The 19773-nt window shown below is 43.4% G+C and overlaps 1 protein-coding gene across 1 annotated transcript in view; it reads left to right on the top strand.

Moving 5' to 3' along the window:
* Positions 1-19773, top strand: part of FANCM (FA complementation group M) — a 257273-nt gene that overhangs the window by 177451 nt on the left and 60049 nt on the right. The window contains exons 8-9 of the mRNA XM_068254157.1: positions 439-534; positions 15821-16008. Coding sequence (XP_068110258.1) covers positions 439-534; positions 15821-16008 — 284 coding nt within the window. The remainder of the gene's footprint in view (positions 1-438; positions 535-15820; positions 16009-19773) is intronic.

A 19773-nucleotide genomic window follows, 5' to 3' on the forward strand; every position in this document is an offset into this window, starting at 1 on the left:
TACATTGTTGCAGCAGAGGCTTTAGTTTAACCTTCCCAGCGTTCAATTTCCCCAGGATTTCTGTGCAAACAGTGATAACATTTATTTTTAAAACTTTTTTTTTTCCTGTAACTTGCCAAAATGTGTCAAGCAATGGTCTAGTATGCAGTGCAGGAGAGTATTGATGTGTATGCATGTTTATACTGTTCACAGCATGTTTTTTTGAACGGACATTTCTGTCCATACCGCTAGGGAGGTTAATATGTATTTATCCATCCGCTAATCCCTGCTATGCAATCAGCTGCTTCTGGGGTATTGTTTAAGGGGGAGGGGGCTTATCTCTGCCTATTGTCTCTTTCATGGGTGAACTTATATTTCATTATCTAGGGTTATTCCTGCTAACATAGAGGCCTGTGTGTCAAGTCTTTAATTATGTTCTTTTTTTTTTCTTTTTAATAGGCTCTGATGTAAAAAAGCCATTTATCTACAGCCATCCAAAGCTGAAGAAGCTGGAAGAAGTAGTTATACAGCACTTTACCTCCTGGAATAAATCGGGTAAGCTTAACCTTTGGGGTTGAGCGATTTTTGTTTTTTAAAACCGAAATCGTGATCGGGATAAGACAATCTTGAGATCGTCAAAGCTGCGGATGCTGCCGCTGTCACCTGCTCTGCTCCTGGCCCCCTCACATGTGTGGCAGTGAGCGTTGCCTAGTAAAACCGGCCACCACTTCCTGTTACAGGTCCTGCTGTTACTGGGCGAACGCTCGTTGCCTCTATGCAGTGGCGGTACAGCAAGGGGGGGTTCAGGACTTTCTGGAGGAAAGGTCGGTAGCATGGCAGGTACCAGCAGCGGTGGGGGGAGGGGGAAACTAGAGGGGGGATCTACCCATATGCATTAAAGGTGAATCTGTTTATATACCCTAAAGGAGGGTTCTGCCTATATGCAACTAAGGGGGGGATCTGCCTATATGCACTAAAGGGGGGATCTGCCTATATGCAACTAATGGGGGATCTGCCTATATGCAACTAAGGGGGGATCTGCCTATATGCAACTAAGGGGCATCTGCCTATATGCACTAAAGGGGGGATCTGCCTATATACACTAAAGGGGGGATCTGCCTATATGCAACTAAAGGGGGGATCTGCCTATATGCAACTAAAGGGGGGGGGGTCTGCCTATATGCAACTAAAGGGGGGATCTGCCTATATGCAACTAAAGGGGGGATCTGCTTATATGCAACTAAGGGGGGATCTGCCTATATGCAACTAAGGGGGATCTGCCTATATGCAACTAAGGGGGGGATCTGCCTATATGCACTAAAGAGGGGATCTGCCTATATGCAACTAAAGGGGGGATCTGCCTATATGCAATAAAGGGGGATCGGCCTATATGCACTAAGGGGGGGGGGGGGGGGGTAAATCTGCCTGTATGCATGAAAGGGTGGGATCTGCCTGTATGGACGAAAGAGTGGGATCTGACCATATGCACTAAAGGGAGGGGGAAGTTGCCTATAAGCACTAAAGGGGGGGATCTGACTATATGCACTAAAGGGAGGGGGGGAAGTTGCCTATAAGCACTAAAGGGGGGGATCTGACTATATGCACTAAAGAGGGATCTGTGTATATGCAGATGCGGCTGGCACTCCCTCCTGGCTCCGACTTCCTCGTGGGTTATGTTGGCATAGGTGTAGAAGTTTGGACAGCACACTGACTACTTTTCAGTCAAGCCAAGCAATATCCAACCTTCATACAGAAAATCACCATTGCAAATCCAGGCTATTAATAATGCAAAAATGGCTTATATTCTGTGCACATAGCAAGCATGTTGCAAACTATGATATATTTAATATGCAATTAAGAAAAACAGTCTGAACTAGAGATTTAACAACATTTCACTTCAGAAACAACGAAACTTAATGTGAGCGGAGAAACCGATGTCTAAGGCTAGGTTCACAGGGGCCAGTTATAGAACGCATGTGTTATAGTGACTATGAACTGCAATGGTGACTGGACATAGACTTAAATACAATACAAAGCCTGCATGCAGTGAGTGAGAATAATGCGACCAGTTACAATGCATTGATGTGAACAGCCCCATAGAATTGTATGGGCCTTGAGTTGACATGCAGAATTATTTTGCAACACACTGACCACAACTAGCCCTTAGTGGCTGGAGAGTGTACTTGTTAACCACCATTTTTTTCAATTTGTTTAACTTAGTGTAGCTAGCACTAGGCTAGCTACACTTCCCTCCCAAGTCCCCCGGCACTGCCCCCCCCCCCCTCCGATAGTCGCTGGCGCTATTTACCTGGCTGCGATCCCACGATGGCCGAGACTTCCGCCATAGCTGCAGGCGTTGCTATGGGGATGATCGGGCATGACGTCTGATGTCATGCGCAGTTCTGATCGCGGCCATAGCGACCCCTAGAGGCTATGGACAGGCTGCGCCGGCGCGGGCTCCGGGTGGTATGTATATAACAGCGGCGGTCGGGGGATCAGAGTGGGCTGGCGGCGATCGGAGGGGTGATGTAGCTAGCCAAGTGCTAGCTAAACCCCCTCCGAAAATTTGGTAAAAAAAAAAGACCCTCCAGGGGCTGAGAAATCCACCGCAGTGGTAATGGACAAGCTGAGCTCGTCATTACCGCTAAGGTGGTTAAGGGCTCTGACACAGGAGTCCTGGGTTTTAATTTGGCCCTTCCTGTTCAGTAAGCCAGTACCTATTCAGGAGAGCTTTGGACTTCCTAACACTGCTACTGCCTATAGAGGGCGTCCTAGTGGCTGCAACTGTTGTGCTTTGAGTCCACCAGGAGAAAAGCGCTATATAAATGTTCTTTGTCTTGAAGTGGACTTGAACTCTTGCACAGGGCAGAAGGAAAACAGAGAAACGAACCCTTTTATTTAGAGAATTTAGCCTGTTTAATTCTACCTGATTTGTGTTTAATCACAAGTTGTAATTTGATCTCTCCCCTGTGTCACATGACTGCCATGGCAGAGATGGCAGATAAGCTCATTTGAAAGCACAGGAGGTTAACAATATATCTGCTTCCATGAATCATGAAGTAGAAATTGCAGATTTATTTTAGGTTTAGCTGTAACATAGAAATGTGTTTTGTTTAAAGAGAACCCGAGGTAGGGTTGAAGAATATTATCTACATCTGCCTATACAGCCCAGCCTCTGTTGCTATCCCAAACCCCCCTAAGGTCCCCCTGCACTCTGCAATCCCTCATAAATCACAGCCACGCTACTGACAAACAGCTTGTCAGAGCTGGCTGTGTTTATCTCTATAGTGTCAGTCTGCTGCTCTCCCCGCCTCCTGCAGAACTCCAGTACCCGCCTGCATCCCTTCCCTCCCTGCTGATTGGAGGGAAGGGACGGGGGCAGGGACCAGAGCTATGCAGGAGGCGGGGGAGCAGCTGAGACTGACACTACAGATGTAAACACAGCCTCACAGCACGGCTGTGATTTATGAGGGATTGCAGAGTGCAGGGGGACCTTAGTGGGGTTTGGGATAGCAACAGAGGCTGGGCTGTATAGGCAGATCCAGCCTCTGTATGCAGATAACATTCTTTAAACACACCTCGGGTTCTCTTTAAAGGTTATTATGCTGTTGCCTATCTTTTAGAGCAGAGAGGACGTTCTGAGTTCAGGTCCGCTTTAATCAGAAGAATGTGTGACACACTCCAGTAAATTTTGAAACGGAGGTAAAATCGGTAATGCAAGCAAGCACTTCAGGTCCACTTTAAGGGAAACCTAAACTGAGAAGGATATGGATTTTTCCTTTTAAAATAATACCAGTTGCCTTACTCCCCTGCTGATCCTGTCTCTAATACTTTTAGCCACAGCCCCTCACCAAGCATGCAGATCAGGTGCTCTGATTGAAGTCAGACTGGATTAGCTGCATGCTTGTTTCAGGTGTGTGAGCCAAAGAGATCAGCAGGACTGCCGCGCAACTGATATTGTTTAAAAGGAAATATCCATATCCCTCTCAGTTTAGGTTCCCTTTAAGTCCCACTGACTTGCATGGAAAAATCATGGCAAAGTCGCCATGACTTGCGGTTTTCTTGATTGCTGCGATTTTACTGCAATTTTAATGCAAGTCAATGGGAGCATTTTTTAAAATGCAGACACAGTGCTGACGGTCAACAAAGCACTCTGCAGTGTGTCTCAGGCCTAAAATCATACTTTGGCCACATAACCATGGACCTGTCCAGTTGTCCCTGTAAATTTAGGTACACATGCGAGATGGCACCCTGACAAGGCAGCTGTTGAGGACTATCTGGGTTGAGAATCTAGTATGTCTACTGGAGCCCACTAAAGTTGCTTAAAGGAGTCATCAGCCAATCTATCCTACCCCCCCGATCTACATACCTGGGGCTTCCTCCAGCTCCTTGCAGCCATGTCCCACGCCACAGCTCCGCTCTCTGCTGCTGGCCCGGGGTCCCCGTGGTGCAGAGGCCGGCCTCGAGGTCGCCCTCTATTGCGCCTGCGCGAACGCCGCTGTCAGTCAAGTCCACTTTGTTCAGACTGTACTGCGTAGGCGCAGTAGTTCTGCGTCTGCGCAGTACAGTCCAGACAACGTGGACTTGATTGACAGCAGTGCTCGTGCAGGCACAGTAGAAGACGGCCTGGTGTGTGATTCAGCCACTACTGCAGCCAAAGAGATCAGCAGGACTGCCAGGCAACTGGTATTGTTTAAAGGGAACCTGAACTGACAGGGATAATGGATGTTTACCAGTTGCCTGGCAGTCCGACTGATCTCTTTAGCTGCAGTAGAGGCTGAATCACAGACCTGAAACAAGCATGCAGCTAATCCAGTCTGACTTGAGTCAGAGCACCTGATCTGCATGCTTGTTGAGGGGCTGTGGCTTAAAGTATTTGAGACACAGGATCAGCAGGAGAGTCAGGCAACTGGTATTATTTTAAAAGGAAAAATCCATATCCTTCACAGTTTAGGTTCCCTTTAAAAGGAAACCTCCATATCTCTCCCAGTTAAAGAGGAACGCCAGTGAAAATAATGTAATAAAAAAGTGCTTAATTTTTACAATAATTATGTATAAATGATTTAGTCAGTGTTTGCCCATTGTAAAAGCTTTCCTCTCCGTGACTAACATTCTGACATTTATCACATGGTGACATTTTTACTGCTGGCAGGTGATGTCAGTGGAAGTAGCTGCTGCTTGTTTTTTTTGGCAGTTGGAAACAGTGGTAAACAGCTGTTTCTCACAATGTAATAGGGTTCACAGACAGGAAACTGCCAGGACCACGGTCCTCACAGTTTCCTATGGGAGGGGGTTTCACAACAACCTCAGCCATACAGCTGATGATCCATTTGTGAAAAGGAATAGATTTCTCATGTAAAAGGGGGTATCAGCTACAGATTGGGGTGAAGTTCAATTCTTGGTTACTGTTTTTAGTTAAGGTTCCCTTTAAAGCTTCCCTTTAAAGCAAACATAGACAAATAGGAAGTACATTTTTTTTTCAGAGTAAAATGAGCCATAAATTACTTTTCTCCTATGTTGCTGTCACAATAGGCAGTAGAAATCTAACAGAAGCGAGAGGTTTTGGACTAGTCCATCTCTTCATGGGGTATTCTCAGCAAGGCTTTTATTCGTTATAAAGGTACTAGTAGGCCTAAGCCTGTTTAGAAACGGGCTCTAGGTCTCTGTCCCGCCGTCGCTGCCACATGTCAGTGCGCATGTGCGTGCACACGCTCGCTCGGCTCCCTGGCCCTGCCTCTTGTCCCAACGGCTGTCCATGTGGTACATGCGCAGTAGCGCAAACCCACAGACGCAGGAACAGTTAGGTTTTATTGTATAGGATTCCCTAAAAAGGATTTAAAGGGAACCAGAGATGAACGATTCACACAAAATAAACATATCAGTTGATAGCTTGTAAAGCCATTCCGGTGTGCCTTTTTGAGTGTTTTTTATCCATTATTGCTCCAGAAAATATCCAATATGGCCGCCGGCTCATATCTCTTCTGCTTCCAGGTTATAAACTGTTCTGGATGTGCTGTCTAGGCTATATGAGACTATAGACAAGCAGGGCTGCTGCAGCAGGCTTTCATCTGTGTGCTTTCAACTATTGTGGCTGCCTGTAGGAAGTGTCTCTCATAGAAATGAAACTGCATACAGTAGATAATGACTGGCTGCACACTGCACACAGATAAACTTGTCTGTTTTAGAGCTTCTTTCTCGGCAGCAGCAGCCCCTCCCATGTCAACAGCTCTGAGTAGGGGGCCAGGAGGGGGCAGGCTTGGGCTTGAAAAGACTCCACAGAAGAGTGATTCAGCTATAATGATTCTAGGTCAAACCTAGACTGAGCCAGTCGGTGGATTCCTATCACAGTTGATAACAGATAGATTAGACTGAGGAGAATAAAACTAAAAGCAGGGTAGGTGTTTACTGTCATGTTCCCACTGATAAATGTAATAAAATACATGAGGGTGCTTCCTCTCTGGTTCTCTTTAAACAATGATGCTGGCCAGCTTCCCTGCTCGCTACACATTTTTTTGGCAGTTGGACAGAGCAACTGCCATTCACTAAGTGCTTTTGAAAATAAATAAATCCCTAAAATCCCTCATGAAGAGATGGACTAGTCCAAAACCTGTTGGTTCTGCCAGATTTCTACTACCTACTGTAAGTGACAGCAACATAGGAGAAAAGTAATTTATGGCTCATTTTACTCTAGAAAAAACGTACTTTGTATTTGTTTGTTTGCACATATTTTAAATTTTAAAATTTTTCGCCATAGTGCCCCTTTAACTGTTATTACAATACTGTTGCCTGAGTTCCGATCCTTGTAGTCTACAGTAACTGCAAGTACAAGGCTTCTGTATAGCTTCTGAATCATAGTCCTACATAATGGAGTTGATTTCATTAGATTGGAAAACATTGAAAAATGTAAGGAACCAGAAATCCGCATTCTTTCAGCGTAGATAAAAATCCACTGAAAAATTTAAGCAGTCCAGCAAACCTAGATGGTCTTTTTTAACCTTTGTCCATTAGGTTGCAACATTTTCAGCCCTGAACCAGGCCACAACAGAATGTAGTGAGGCCCGTTTCACACTGGCGCATTGCGTTGGCCGATTTGGCAACAGACCAATGCTACACCAATGTAATTCAGTGTGGAATTTCATACCTAGTGCAGTGCGATGCGTCCCGCCAGAGGTGCCCGATTCACTGCTACAGCAACAGTGCGCTGTCGGGCAACTCGTGCCGCGCCGTGCAATGAACTGGGAGTCATGTAAGTTTATGGCAATGCAGCTTTTTTTTTTCTTTCCGTGGTGTGGCGCGTATGCGCGGAAGCGTATTTTGACAATACACTTTCACACAATTCGCCAGAGAGTCATTCCTGCTTTGCTTGGCCTGCAGCCAGAATAGAGATTACCGCGTACTGCCACAGTAATCCCCATAGGCTTTTTTTTGGCGGTGCGATCGTCTGATCGTGTCTGCAGGTTAGGAGTGTGAACCCAGCCTGAGGGCTACTAAAAGGTTTCCTTTGCAGAACAGCATGGACATGAACGCATTAAGTCAATTGTAAAATTGATCATAGTATTCACTTTTATAATCGTAACTTTGATTGTAATATCGATTGAACACGAAAAATCATGTGATTGAATAGTGTATAGCAGTGGTCCTCAAACTAAGGCCCACGGGCCGAATGCGGCTCCCTGAGGCTCTTTCATTGGCCCCCAAACACCAAATGTATAACTTGTAGATGTGGCCCACTTCACCTTCAAATATCGGTGGCCTACATATAGAATAGCAGTGCTGGCACCACCCATCCACATACTGTAGAAGCCAGGGAGCAGTCATTCGCTGGCTTCCAATCAGGTTCATCAGGTGACACTGCTGTGCAATTGGAAGGCAGGCTGTCACATGGTATGCTTCACTGTCTGGTGCACAAAGACGTTCTTTATGTGCTACATGACTGAATGGCTGCTGCTGGGAGTTCTCCTCCGGGCATGATTGGGGTGAATCAGTACCTAAATTCAATGTAATGTTTTTCAGCATTATTTTATGTATGTCCCGGCCCCCCAGCAGTCTGAAGTATGTTGACTTCGGCCCTTGACCGAAAATGTTTGGGGACCCCTGGTGTATAGCCAGCTTTATATCCACTGAAATTCTTAAACTGCTGATTGTTGTTCTCCTGTAAAATCACTTACAGCAGACTGCTTAATGCCCAACTGCTATAAGATTAATTGGTACTTATCCGTTAGCCGGGCGCATCCGGCAGGTGGCGCTGTTGTAGCGAATTTCATTCATGCTTAGTTAACGTAGTGCTGTGTGAATGGAAGCGCCGCAGGTGGCGCTAATTACATTGATACGGCACATAACAATAACAGTGTTAATGGGAACTAATATGTATTTCAAGTGGCCGGAACTGTTACTTAATGCAATTAAAATGAAGGCGGCGGCAATGTAACAGATGAAGCCGCCGCCTTCGTCTTCTTCTCCCCCTTTGCCCTCCTCTGGCTTTTTTACAATGCTGGCAGCTGGGGGGGACATGCGTCTCCCCCCAGAGTCGTTCGTCGCAAGAAAACAAACAGGATTCCCTTCCGCGACGAACGACTCTGGGGGGAGACGCATGTCCCCGCAGGCTGCCAGCATTGTATAGAAGCCAGAGGAGGGCAAAGTGGGAGAAGAAGACGAAGAACAGACGAAGGCGGCGGCTTCATCTGTTAAATTGCCGCCGCCTTCATTTTAATTGCATTAAGTAACAGTTCCGGCCACTTGAAATACATATTAGTTCCCATTAACACTGTTATTGTTATGTGCCGTATCAATGTAATTAGCGCCACCTGCGGCGCTTCCATTCACACAGCACTACGTTAACTAAGCATGAATGAAATTCGCTACAACAGCGCCACCTGCCGGATGCGCCCGGCTAACGGATAAGTACCGATTTATTTTATCATTCATCCTACCCCCTTTATAGAGCACAACAATTACCGAATTCAACATTCATGAAAGATTATTTCAAGCCATATTAGTCACAATGTTAGTGTGTAAGTATAGTCAATCATGCAAATTGTATGCTAAATTTGTGCAAATGTATGCACCGTAAAAATGGATCAATTGTCATAGCCAGGGCCTGTTCTCTCATGAAGCAACGTGAAACATTTGCATCAGGTGCAGAGATTTCAGGGGCAGCATTTTGTACTGTGTGTACCTTCCTGAGGAGGAATAGAGTGGCTGACGGTGAAAAGTTTGTTTGTCACAGACTCACAGCCGGCCAGTTTGCTATTGTGTTGAGCTGCAGCATGCCATGTGAGAACATTTAAATGAAGCAGAGTAAATTGTCGGGTGCTGTGTGATCATTCCAAATCAGGGGGTGGGGGCTCAGCCTCCCAGGGCAGCAAAAAGTCTAGGACTGGCCCTGGTCACAACTGCTTCATTTGATTAGTCCATTTCTAAACTGTATACATTTTCATAAAAGTGTGTGTGTGTGTGTGTGTGTGTGTGTGTGTGTGTGTGTGTGTGTGTGTGTGTGTAGGTGTGTGTGTGTGTAGGTGTGTGTGTGTGTAGGTGTGTGTGTAGGTGTGTGTGTGTGTAGGTGTGTGTGTGTAGGTGTGTGTGTGTGTGTAGGTGTGTGTGTGTAGGTGTGTGTGTGTAGGTGTGTGTGTGTGTGTGTGTGTGTGTGTGTAGGTGTGTGTGTAGGTGTGTGTAGGTGTGTGTGTAGGTGTGTGTGTGTGTGTGTGTGTGTGTGTGTAGGTGTAGGTGTGTGTGTGTGTGTGTGTGTGTGTGTATGTGTGTGTAGGTGTGTGTGTGTGTGTGTGTAGGTGTGTAGGTGTGTGTGTGTGTGTAGGTGTGTAGGTGTGTGTGTGTGTAGGTGTGTGTGTGTGTGTGTGTGTGTGTAGGTGTGTGTGTAGGTGTGTAGGTGTGTGTGTGTGTGTAGGTGTGTGTGTGTGTAGGTGTGTAGGTGTGTGTGTGTGTAGGTGTGTAGGTGTGTGTGTGTGTAGGTGTGTAGGTGTGTGTAAATCCTCGGTAATACAGGATACCTTATCTAGCAATGATAGTTTTTCATCTCAACAGAAGTGGAGCTTTCTGCTTTTTAACTTCTCCTCTTTCCGAAGGTTTTTTCCTCCCTCCTTCTGCCTTTTAACACAGTATGCTTTTGTCACCACGCTGTCCTTGTCATAAAGAGGTTACATGAAATGATGTCTCAGAGACTGTTACAGCTTTCAGGAATCTTACCTGTTGCGTAAACAGCTTTCTGCGCAAGCGAGTACAAATACATTGTGTGGCAGTGACACGGGCGAGACCCGCATGTCTTCAGCGCATTTCCATGAGGGGGTGACATGCACAGTGGGTAGAGAAAGCAAAGACACTCACACATACCATGTTGTGTTATCACTGCATTGCGCCAGCTTTTTTTTTTACTTATTTAGAGCTGCATTCTGCTATTTTTTTCTACAAAATGTTGTAATTGAACCCTCACCCCACATCTGATTGCACTCTTTTTGTTATCAAACACATAAGAATGTGTCAGAGGGTTTTGTATTTGAAAATACAGATTTTTTTTTTCTGTAGTTTTATAGCTCTTTGATAAAAAACCCCCCAAAGAACCAATTTGTTACCTTTTGTTTGGAAAACAAAAAAGTGTTTTTTTTTTTTTTTTTTTTTTTTTTTTTTTAAAGGACCAATTTGTCACTTTTCAATTTATTATTATTTAGTTTTAATTAGGAATCTGTAAATAGGTTTCTGCTGCAAATTGTTTCACCTACAGTACAGACCAGAAGTAACTCCACCAATGAAAACTCTCTCCTTTATTTGCTTTCTTATGTTAACAAAACTAGGGCTCCATTTATTAAGAAAGTACTGCACGGATCAATAACTTCTAATTTATCAAAGGGTTTTTGATTTGTGTGATTTTTTTATTTATTTATTTTTATTTATTTTTTTTACTTTCTGATCTGCAATCCAGAGTTTGTGCAACAATTTGCGAACAGATTTGTGACAAAAATAGGAATGCATGTAAATAGTGGTCCCTGACTTAAAATGAGCCTCCCATAATGCAGTGCATCTAAATGACATCACACCAGGTGGAGTGAAAGAGATGTTATGGTGACATCACCACGCTCTGCTCAACTCTAGAAACCTACAGGCAGTATTAAGTCTTTAAACTTGACTCAGGGCGGTTTCACACTGCTCACCTGCTGCAGAAAAAGCCTATGGAGATTACTACGGCAGTGCACGGTAATCTCCATTTTTGCTGCTGGCCAAGCAGGAGGTTAGTCTCTGGCGCTTATTTCCTGTACCTTGAATTTTGAATTAGGCACAGCATAAGATTGAAATGCCCCATAGTCTTTCACTGGTGTAGCGTTAACCCTGCAGTAAAACAGGGTAACACAAAGCATTAGTGTGAAAGGGGCCTCAAAGTGAGATGAAATTCCATATTAACTGAAAACTTAGCTTATCTATCCTGTTGATTTTAATGTTTACTGTCAGATTTAGGAGAAATGTGATATGAAAAAAAAAGTAATTTTTTTGCTGGTTTTTATCTTTACTTTACGTGATATAACTTCTGCCTTTTTCTTTCTTTCTTTTTTTTTCTTTTTTTTCAGTAAAGCTCATTGTTAATTTTCTATCTCTATTTGTTACCTTCTGTTCATAGTGTCCTTATCTTATCTGAAATATGAAGTTTTCTGTTATTTGCATAGTGGTTAAGGCTTGTTACAGTAGCTAAAAAAACAAACAAAAAATAACTTCTCACAATCCCGCTGGCACTGCATAGTTTCTGAGAGTATCCAGACCGTGATGATACACACCATAGGTCCATTTTAGTCGTGCAAAAAATACCAAAGGTATGTAGTTGTATTCATGCAGCAGAAAAAGTAGAGGCTTTATGAGTGCACAGGTAATTCCCAAGCATGTTCTGGTCTGCTGGTCAACAGAAAGCTTCTACAAGAAAGGGAAATCCCCATTAAAGGACAACTGAAGTGAAAAGAATACGGAGGCTGCCATATGTATTTCCTTCTAAACAATACCAGTTGCCTGGCAGTCCTCGGGATCTATTTAGCTGCAGTAGTGTCTGAATAACATCAGAAACAAGCATGCAGCTAATCTTGTCAGATCCAACAATAATGTCAAACACCTGATCTGCTGCATGCTTGTTCAGGGTCTATGGCTAAAAGTATTAGAGGCAGAGTATCAGCAGGGCTGCCAGGCAACTGGTATTGCTTAAAGGGAAATATGGCAGCGTCCATATCCCTCTCACTTCAGTTGTCCTTTAAAGGAGAATGTTTTTTTATTTTCCTCCTTGATATGGTTTCCGTAAGTGTTGCCTGATGGCTTGACTATCAAGTTTTATAAAATAATAATAAAAAAAATCTTATTTTATTCTTGAAGCAAAAACATTTCTAACATTGGCATTACATATACAAACTATGAATTTGCGAATTAAAATATTTAATATGTTCAGGTTTGATTTTTACAATTTAATTTGTTAGAAATGCATTTATTTAAAGAAAATCTGAAGTGAAAATAAACATATGAGAGAATGATTTGTATGTATAATACGGATAATATATACAGGGTGGGCCATTTATATGGATACACCTCAATAAAATGGGAATGGTTGGTGATATTAACTTCCTGTTTGTAGCACATTAGTATATGTGAGGGGGGGAAACTTTTCAAGGTGGGTGGTGACCATAGCAGCCATTTTGAAGTCGGCCATTTTGAATCCACTACTGCACATCTCTTATCTTCACAGCATAGACAATTGCCTTCAGATGACCCCAAAGATAAAAGTCTAAGGGGGTCAGATCGGGAGACCTTCATCTGGTCATCATCTGGCCTACGATGACCAATCCACTTTCCAGGAAACTGTTCATCTAGGAATGCTCGGACCTGACACCCATAATGTGGTGGTGCACCATAATAAATATAAATATATATATATATATATATATATATATATATATATATATATATATATATATATATATATATATATATTACAGTAGGTAGTAGACAGAATGTACAGGTTTTGGGCTAGTCCATCTCTTCATGGGGGATTCTCAGCACGGCTTTTATTCTTTAAACATACATTCCCTGAAAAGGATTTATACAATGATGCTGGCCAGCCTCCCTGCTTGCTGCACACTCTTTTTGGTAGTTGGATGGTGCAACTGCCATTCACTAAGTGCTTCTGTAACTAAACAAAACCCTGAAAACCCCCCATGAGGAGATGGGCTAGTCCAAAAGCCGATTCTGTCAGATTTTTACTACCGGCTGTGTGACAGCAACATAGGAAAAAAGTAATTTATGGCTCATTTTACTCTGGAAGAAATGTACTTCTTATTTGTATGTGTTTGCACATATTTTATGAATTTCACAATAGTGGTCCTTTAAGAATTGTTAATCCCCTTACCCAGTACACGTTTGACCATTTTTTTTGAACGATTTTTTTTTTTTTTTGCGATTACACAAATAATGTTTAGTGGTGACACAAGGTGATAACGACCATCATGGCCAATCGGATCTTTAAGACGCCAGACGACTCCCACGCAAAGTGCGGCGATCATTTGAACTCTCATTCCCGGCCGTCATTTGCTGTTGCGTGTTCCCACAGGAACTGCCAGGCAACTAGTATTGCCTAACCTCCCTGGCGGTATGATTTTCAGATTTTAGACCCTAAATATCATACTGCTTGATAGATCTGCAGCAGCCCTACACATTCCAACCTTCAGATGGATCCAACTCGGGATTAGCACTCTGAGCAGCAGATTTCCATCCCAAGCCTGACGCAGGGTTGCCGCTAAGGAGGTTAAAGAGACTCTGTAACAAAACAAAATTCCCCCGGGGGGTACTCAGCTCAGGAGGGGGAAGCCTCAGGGTCCCAATGTTCCCCCTCTCCTGTAGCTGCAGGCAGTCCAGTGCTGGCTCCCCCAAAGTGTCCCGGAATCCTCCCTCGACAAGCCTGACAAGGCTTGCTATATTTCCCTTCCCGGCTCCAGCGGGTGCGCTGTTGAGGCTCTCAGCATGGAGATAGGCGGAAATAGCTGATCTCTGTCGGGTCCGCTCTACTACGCAGATGCAGGAGACTTGCGTCTGTGCAGTAGAGCAGCCCGACAGCAATCGGCTATTTTCGCCTATCTCCGAGCGGAGAACTTATACTGCGCCTGCGCTGGAGCCGGGAAGGTAAATATTTTCATCCCCACCGTTACGGGATCTTTTTTTGCAGCACAGAAGGACAGGGGAAGCCTCGATAGGATCTGGAGGCCGTTTTCTTGTAGTTACAATTGTGTATTCAATCAAACCAAAAGGTGGAGCTGTCCCCCCCAAAAAAAAAAAACCCCACCCAAATGAGAATGAAGAATTCATATTTACCTGATTAAAGCTGAATGCTTTTTGAACATCTCTAAATCTTTAACGTTATATATATTTCTGTGACGTACTGTTTAGAAGTATCTATAACATGCATTTTAATTCCCTCAGAAAATCTCCCTTTGTTTGAGGCTTTGTTCACATCTAGAATCGATTTACGATTTTGTGGGCAATTTTTTTTCTCATCCTTGCCCTCAGGTGGGTGCTGCGGTTTTTGTAAAGCGCTTTTGCAGAACGATTGCGTTTTTTCACTTCCTGACGTCAGTCAGGGTGAAATTTTTGAACCGGAAAAAAATAAATACAATGGCCTCAATTCAATAATCTTTATGAAACACTTTATCAAATGCTTGATAATTTAACTCAGGTGTTATATATTTATCGAATGTTTTATCGATAAAATGTTCAATAAATCTATAACACCTTAGTGAATTCAAAATTAGATTTTACCCATGAGGTAAATTATCAAACGGTTGATAAAGCTTAGTGAATTGAAGCCAAAGTATTTATTCTTAAAAGCGCCTAGGAAATCACTATGCAAAGCGCTTTAAGCGTTTTGTGATTTCCCTATACCTTACATTGAGGCAAAACGCCTCAAAAATGGTACAGGCACCACTTTGCTGAGCGGATCGGAAACAAACCGCTCAGATGTGAACACACTCTCATAGGGAATCATTGCATAATCGTTTTGAGGGATATTTGCAAAATCGCCTGCTCTTGAAAAAAGGCCGAAAAAGCCCTAGATTTGAATGAGCCCTCAGTCGTGTAGTGCAAATGCTTTTTAGGCCCTTGCTGTGTGAATGATGGCTCTCTGTATTTATTTACATTTTTCTCCAGTTTTCAGCCTGAAGTGAGTCATTTGACAGTACTATACATTTGGAATTCAAATGCCATGTAAATGTTTCTGTGTACTGGCTCATACAATGGGCTAGCTCTGCACACGAATTGTAACGGATTGTAGACATTTGAATGTCCTCCCGTCTTTTTTTCTCTCTGCAGCATTCTCCGAGCACGACTGTTGTGACCGTTATCGAAATATAGGTTTTTATCTAGGCCAGCTCACAGCGGCTTATTTCAAGGAAATCAATTTGAATTATCCGTCCATTGAGACGGTTAATTGTACAGAAAGCGTGCTCACCCTGACTTCTATTGATTATTTATGTAGGGGGCACAAAGGAGCGTAATTAGAATGTTGTTAATTGGACATACTCTTCCTCTTTTCCGAATCACGTGATACATAATGTAAACACTCACAAAGCTATCTAATTAATCGACCTTTTGGTTGACTCTTCCACTCAGGACTGAAAATTAGGCCAGGTTCTATGAACTATAGATCCTCTGGTTCCAGTAAAACTATATCTAAATTGTGGGTGGTGGGGAAGGGGAGGGGGGATGGACATATTTGTGAATGGTAAGTTTTTTTTCTTTTTGTTATGTTTTAAAATGGCTAATTTACGTGTGTTTTCTCTTCAGACTGGATGAGTTTTTCATTGTTTCTGTGTTTCAGGGAAATCCACTTCAGACAGAACCTCAGAAGACACTCGTATCATGATCTTCTCTTCATTCCGGGACAGCGTTCAAGAGATAGCAGAGATGCTCAGCCAGCATCACCCCACTGTCAAAGTCATGACCTTTGTGGGCCATTCGTCTACTGGTAAAGGAGTGAAGGGCTTCACCCAGAAAGAGCAGCTTGAGGTGAGTTCTGTGATTCTGTTTGTAACATAGCATGACTGTAATCAGCGCTGTTTTCAATCTAGTTGGTGACCCAGTTATAACAAACTGTGACACCCCCCACCACCTACACACATAAACACATCACACAGACACACGCACACACTCACGTCACACACACGTCACACACACACACACACACACACACACACACACACACACACACACACACACACACACACACACACACACACACACACACACGTGTCACACACACACGTGTCACACACACACACACACACACACACGTGTCACACACACGTGTCACACACACGTGTCACACACACGTGTCACACACACACACACACACACACACACACACACACACACACACACACACACACACACACACACACACACACACACACACACACACACACACACACGTCACACACACGTCACACACACGTCACACACACACACACACACGTCACACACACACACACACACACGTCACACACACGTCACACACACACACGTCACACACACACACACACACACGGAGAGGTAGTAGCAGCCAAGGACTACACTATAGAGGACACTGACAAGACATCACAGGGCACTGCAAAAGTTGTGTTATGCTATACTGTGCAGTGCAGGCTGTAAGAATCTGGATTTTATTAAGTGTTGTTAAAGCGGATTAAAAAAGTGAGATACTTGTCTATGGAGAGGGTAGGCTTTGGCTCCTATACAGCCTTTCTGGTCTTCTCTCGCTGTCCTCATCCCAGCACGGTCACCCCCATTTCCGGTGTTCGGACAACTTGTTGAATACGGCTTTGGGGATCCTCAGAAGGCTTAAGAAGCAGTTGTGCTTCCGAAAGCAAGTGGATCCAAACTGCGCGTGTGCAAGCACACCCTCACGCATGCGCAGCACAGAGCCACCTTTTTTTCGGAAGCACTTGGGGGCATGACTTGTTGCAAAGCCTTCTGAGGGTTCCTATAAGATCCAGAGCCTTCCTTCACCATAGGTAATAATCTGATTTTTTTTTTTCCCATCCGCTTCGCATTTGCTTTAATATAGAGTCTGCAGTATTGTGCGGTGTACACTAGAGGGCACTCCCAAACATTTGCCTGTATGGCTTGTGTTCAGAAACTGCCTTGACTGTAATTGTTGCACAGCACTGTGTATTTCAGTTAAACATCAGAGCCACAATTAAATGATCATAAAACAGAGAGCTTACCACTGCTGGATGGTACAAACGGATTGACTCTGACCTGCCTGGTTGCCACTTGCCTTAAATTTGTTACAGAAGACAGTGGATCCATGTATGGTCATAAGACTGTCTGGTATCAATCAAATTGGGCACATGTGGCTCCTGGACAAATCAGGTGCCGCCATTTACGTTCATAGAAATTAGCTGCAAGCCAGCGCCAAAGTGGAAATTCTAGATTAGATTTTAGATTTGAGCGCCCAATAGCACCCACATGGTATTTATCGTTTTTTTTTCTGGGCTTTTTTTTAAAGGGACGGTTGAGGATAGGCATCAGGGGGGTGGGTTCTGTGTGAGGGTAGGGTTAGGTTTAGCTGTAGTAACATTTACAGACATTTTACTATTTAAAATTAACACTGTAAATAGTAGAATATTGGTAAATGTATCAATATTCTACGATCAGCAATTTCCCTGCGCCCGAGTTTCCCTGGTGTCCATTTTTCAAGTACGTGACTGTTGGATGAAGTGACCACAAATTACCATTTCATCCTTCAAAATTCTATTGTTTTTGGGGGCTTTTAGGAAGCAGGTTTTATAAAGCAGATTTTTTTTGTCTATATCAAAATATTTATTGTCTATATCATATATAAATCATAACTGTATATGATGAAGGTGGTCTGCTTCTTTAGTAATGTAGCACAATTTTCTTGGCCTCTTCTGAGCCTTGGCTCATGCTGAGCGCTTTGCTTCTCCCAGCATGCAGTTGGGTATATTTAGGTTGGCGTGTGCTGTATTAGCCCTGTGCTGTACTATACATCTGATTCACAATAGGACCCGCAGCATCATTCTGTTTTGATGCTTTGGCCTTTACTTACATCAGTTCTGGAAGCATTCTAGCACAAAGCACATCATTTTTTCCCCATGCATGCCTGATTCCATTGTTTGTGTGCATGTGAGCTTTTATAACAATGTTTACTTGGTCTGCCTGTTGAGTGTGGAGGTGGATTTCATTTATCCAAGCCTCGGAAATAGCAGCCAGCAAGTCTTCCTTTTGTTCTTCAGCATACACCAGTATAGGTTTTGAACCCGACTGGTTGCTGTGGAGCTCAACAGCCATTATTTCATATTGGAATTTTTTGATACTGTTGGAAACCTGTAAACTGTGGCATATTGATGGATGGGATTGCAGGCTAATTATCGCTTTTATTGCCTGGTGGTTAGCCTTCCAGCCTTAAGGTGGCAACACACATTACAGTTTTGTTTTTATGTTTTTTTGTTGTTGTTTTTTTTCTTATTTGAAGGAAATGATCCAATGTTTCGGTAGATTGAAAGTCCTGAGTTAGCTGTTTGAGATTTCTACATTTTAGTAAGAAAAACCTCCAAAAAGTATATATTGTAAAAAATTGGATTGGAAAACATTACACTCAGTAATCAGCTTTTTGGCTTCTTTCACAGTAGGACGTTGCGTTTTGATGCAATGTTAGTCGCAACGCAAATTACAATGCAACGCCCCCAAAAAGTCGCAACGCAACTTAATGCCCCGTTATCGGCGCATACAGTACAGCATACAGGCAATGAAAAGTATGCTTTCAAATTATTACTGAGCATGTGCAAACAGTCCAACGCAGCTAATAACTTGTATAACGCACAGCATGCAGCACTTTCTAGTAATGCTACGCGTTGAACAGAAAAGCAACGTGTGCTCTGTGAATGTCACACAGACTTAGTATTGCTGTGCGTTAGTCTGCGTTAAAACATTTCCTACCGTGCAACTTTAACGTCGCACTGTGAAAGAGGCCTTAATCTTTTTGATATCTATCGATGGGCCTGATGCACTGAACTCTGGTAGAGTTGCCATGCACAGAGAGCACAGGGCAACTTTACTGTTGCTTTACTGTAGGAGTTTAGTGCATTGGGCACAGAGGGAGCACCGGCCGTTAACCCACCATTGCAGCAGCATTACCATAACAACATGGGCGTTAACCCAATAAAGCATGTGGTGCTAATGGGTTTATGGACGATAATCCCACTGCGCTAGTAACCGTAAAATAAACCATGCAGTCCCTGTGCGTGGCAACTTCATCAGAGTTTAGTACATCAGGCCCAATATATCATCATTGCCATCATTATGCTCTGTTAAGCATTACAATTGTCACTGAACAACACATTGCTACTTAAAGTGAACCTGAGGTGAAAATAAACTGATGAAATAAACAATTGGATCTCTCCTACTCCTAAAATGACACTTTTTTTTTTTTTTTTTTTTTAGATATTCCAAGGTAACATTTACATTTTTTATTGTCTCTGTTCTATGGCAGTCTATTAAAGCGTATCCAGATAAACTTTTACTCATTGCATAATTGTGTTCCTTACATATAGTTTATAGGGCATTACTCAAGCCAAATATTTTTTTTTTTGCTTATACATTTTGCTGTAATACTCTAATTCCCTATAAACTGAACGAGCCTCGCCCACAGCTCCTCCAGCGCCTAGGCATTCTGAGTCCCATGTAGCAAATGCTTATGGGAGCTCAGTCTGGGGAGTAGGAGTTTTTCCCCGAAGGAGGAGGAGGCATTAC

The sequence above is a fragment of the Hyperolius riggenbachi genome, chromosome 9, assembly GCF_040937935.1.
Source record: "Hyperolius riggenbachi isolate aHypRig1 chromosome 9, aHypRig1.pri, whole genome shotgun sequence".
Lineage (NCBI taxonomy): Eukaryota > Metazoa > Chordata > Amphibia > Anura > Hyperoliidae > Hyperolius > Hyperolius riggenbachi.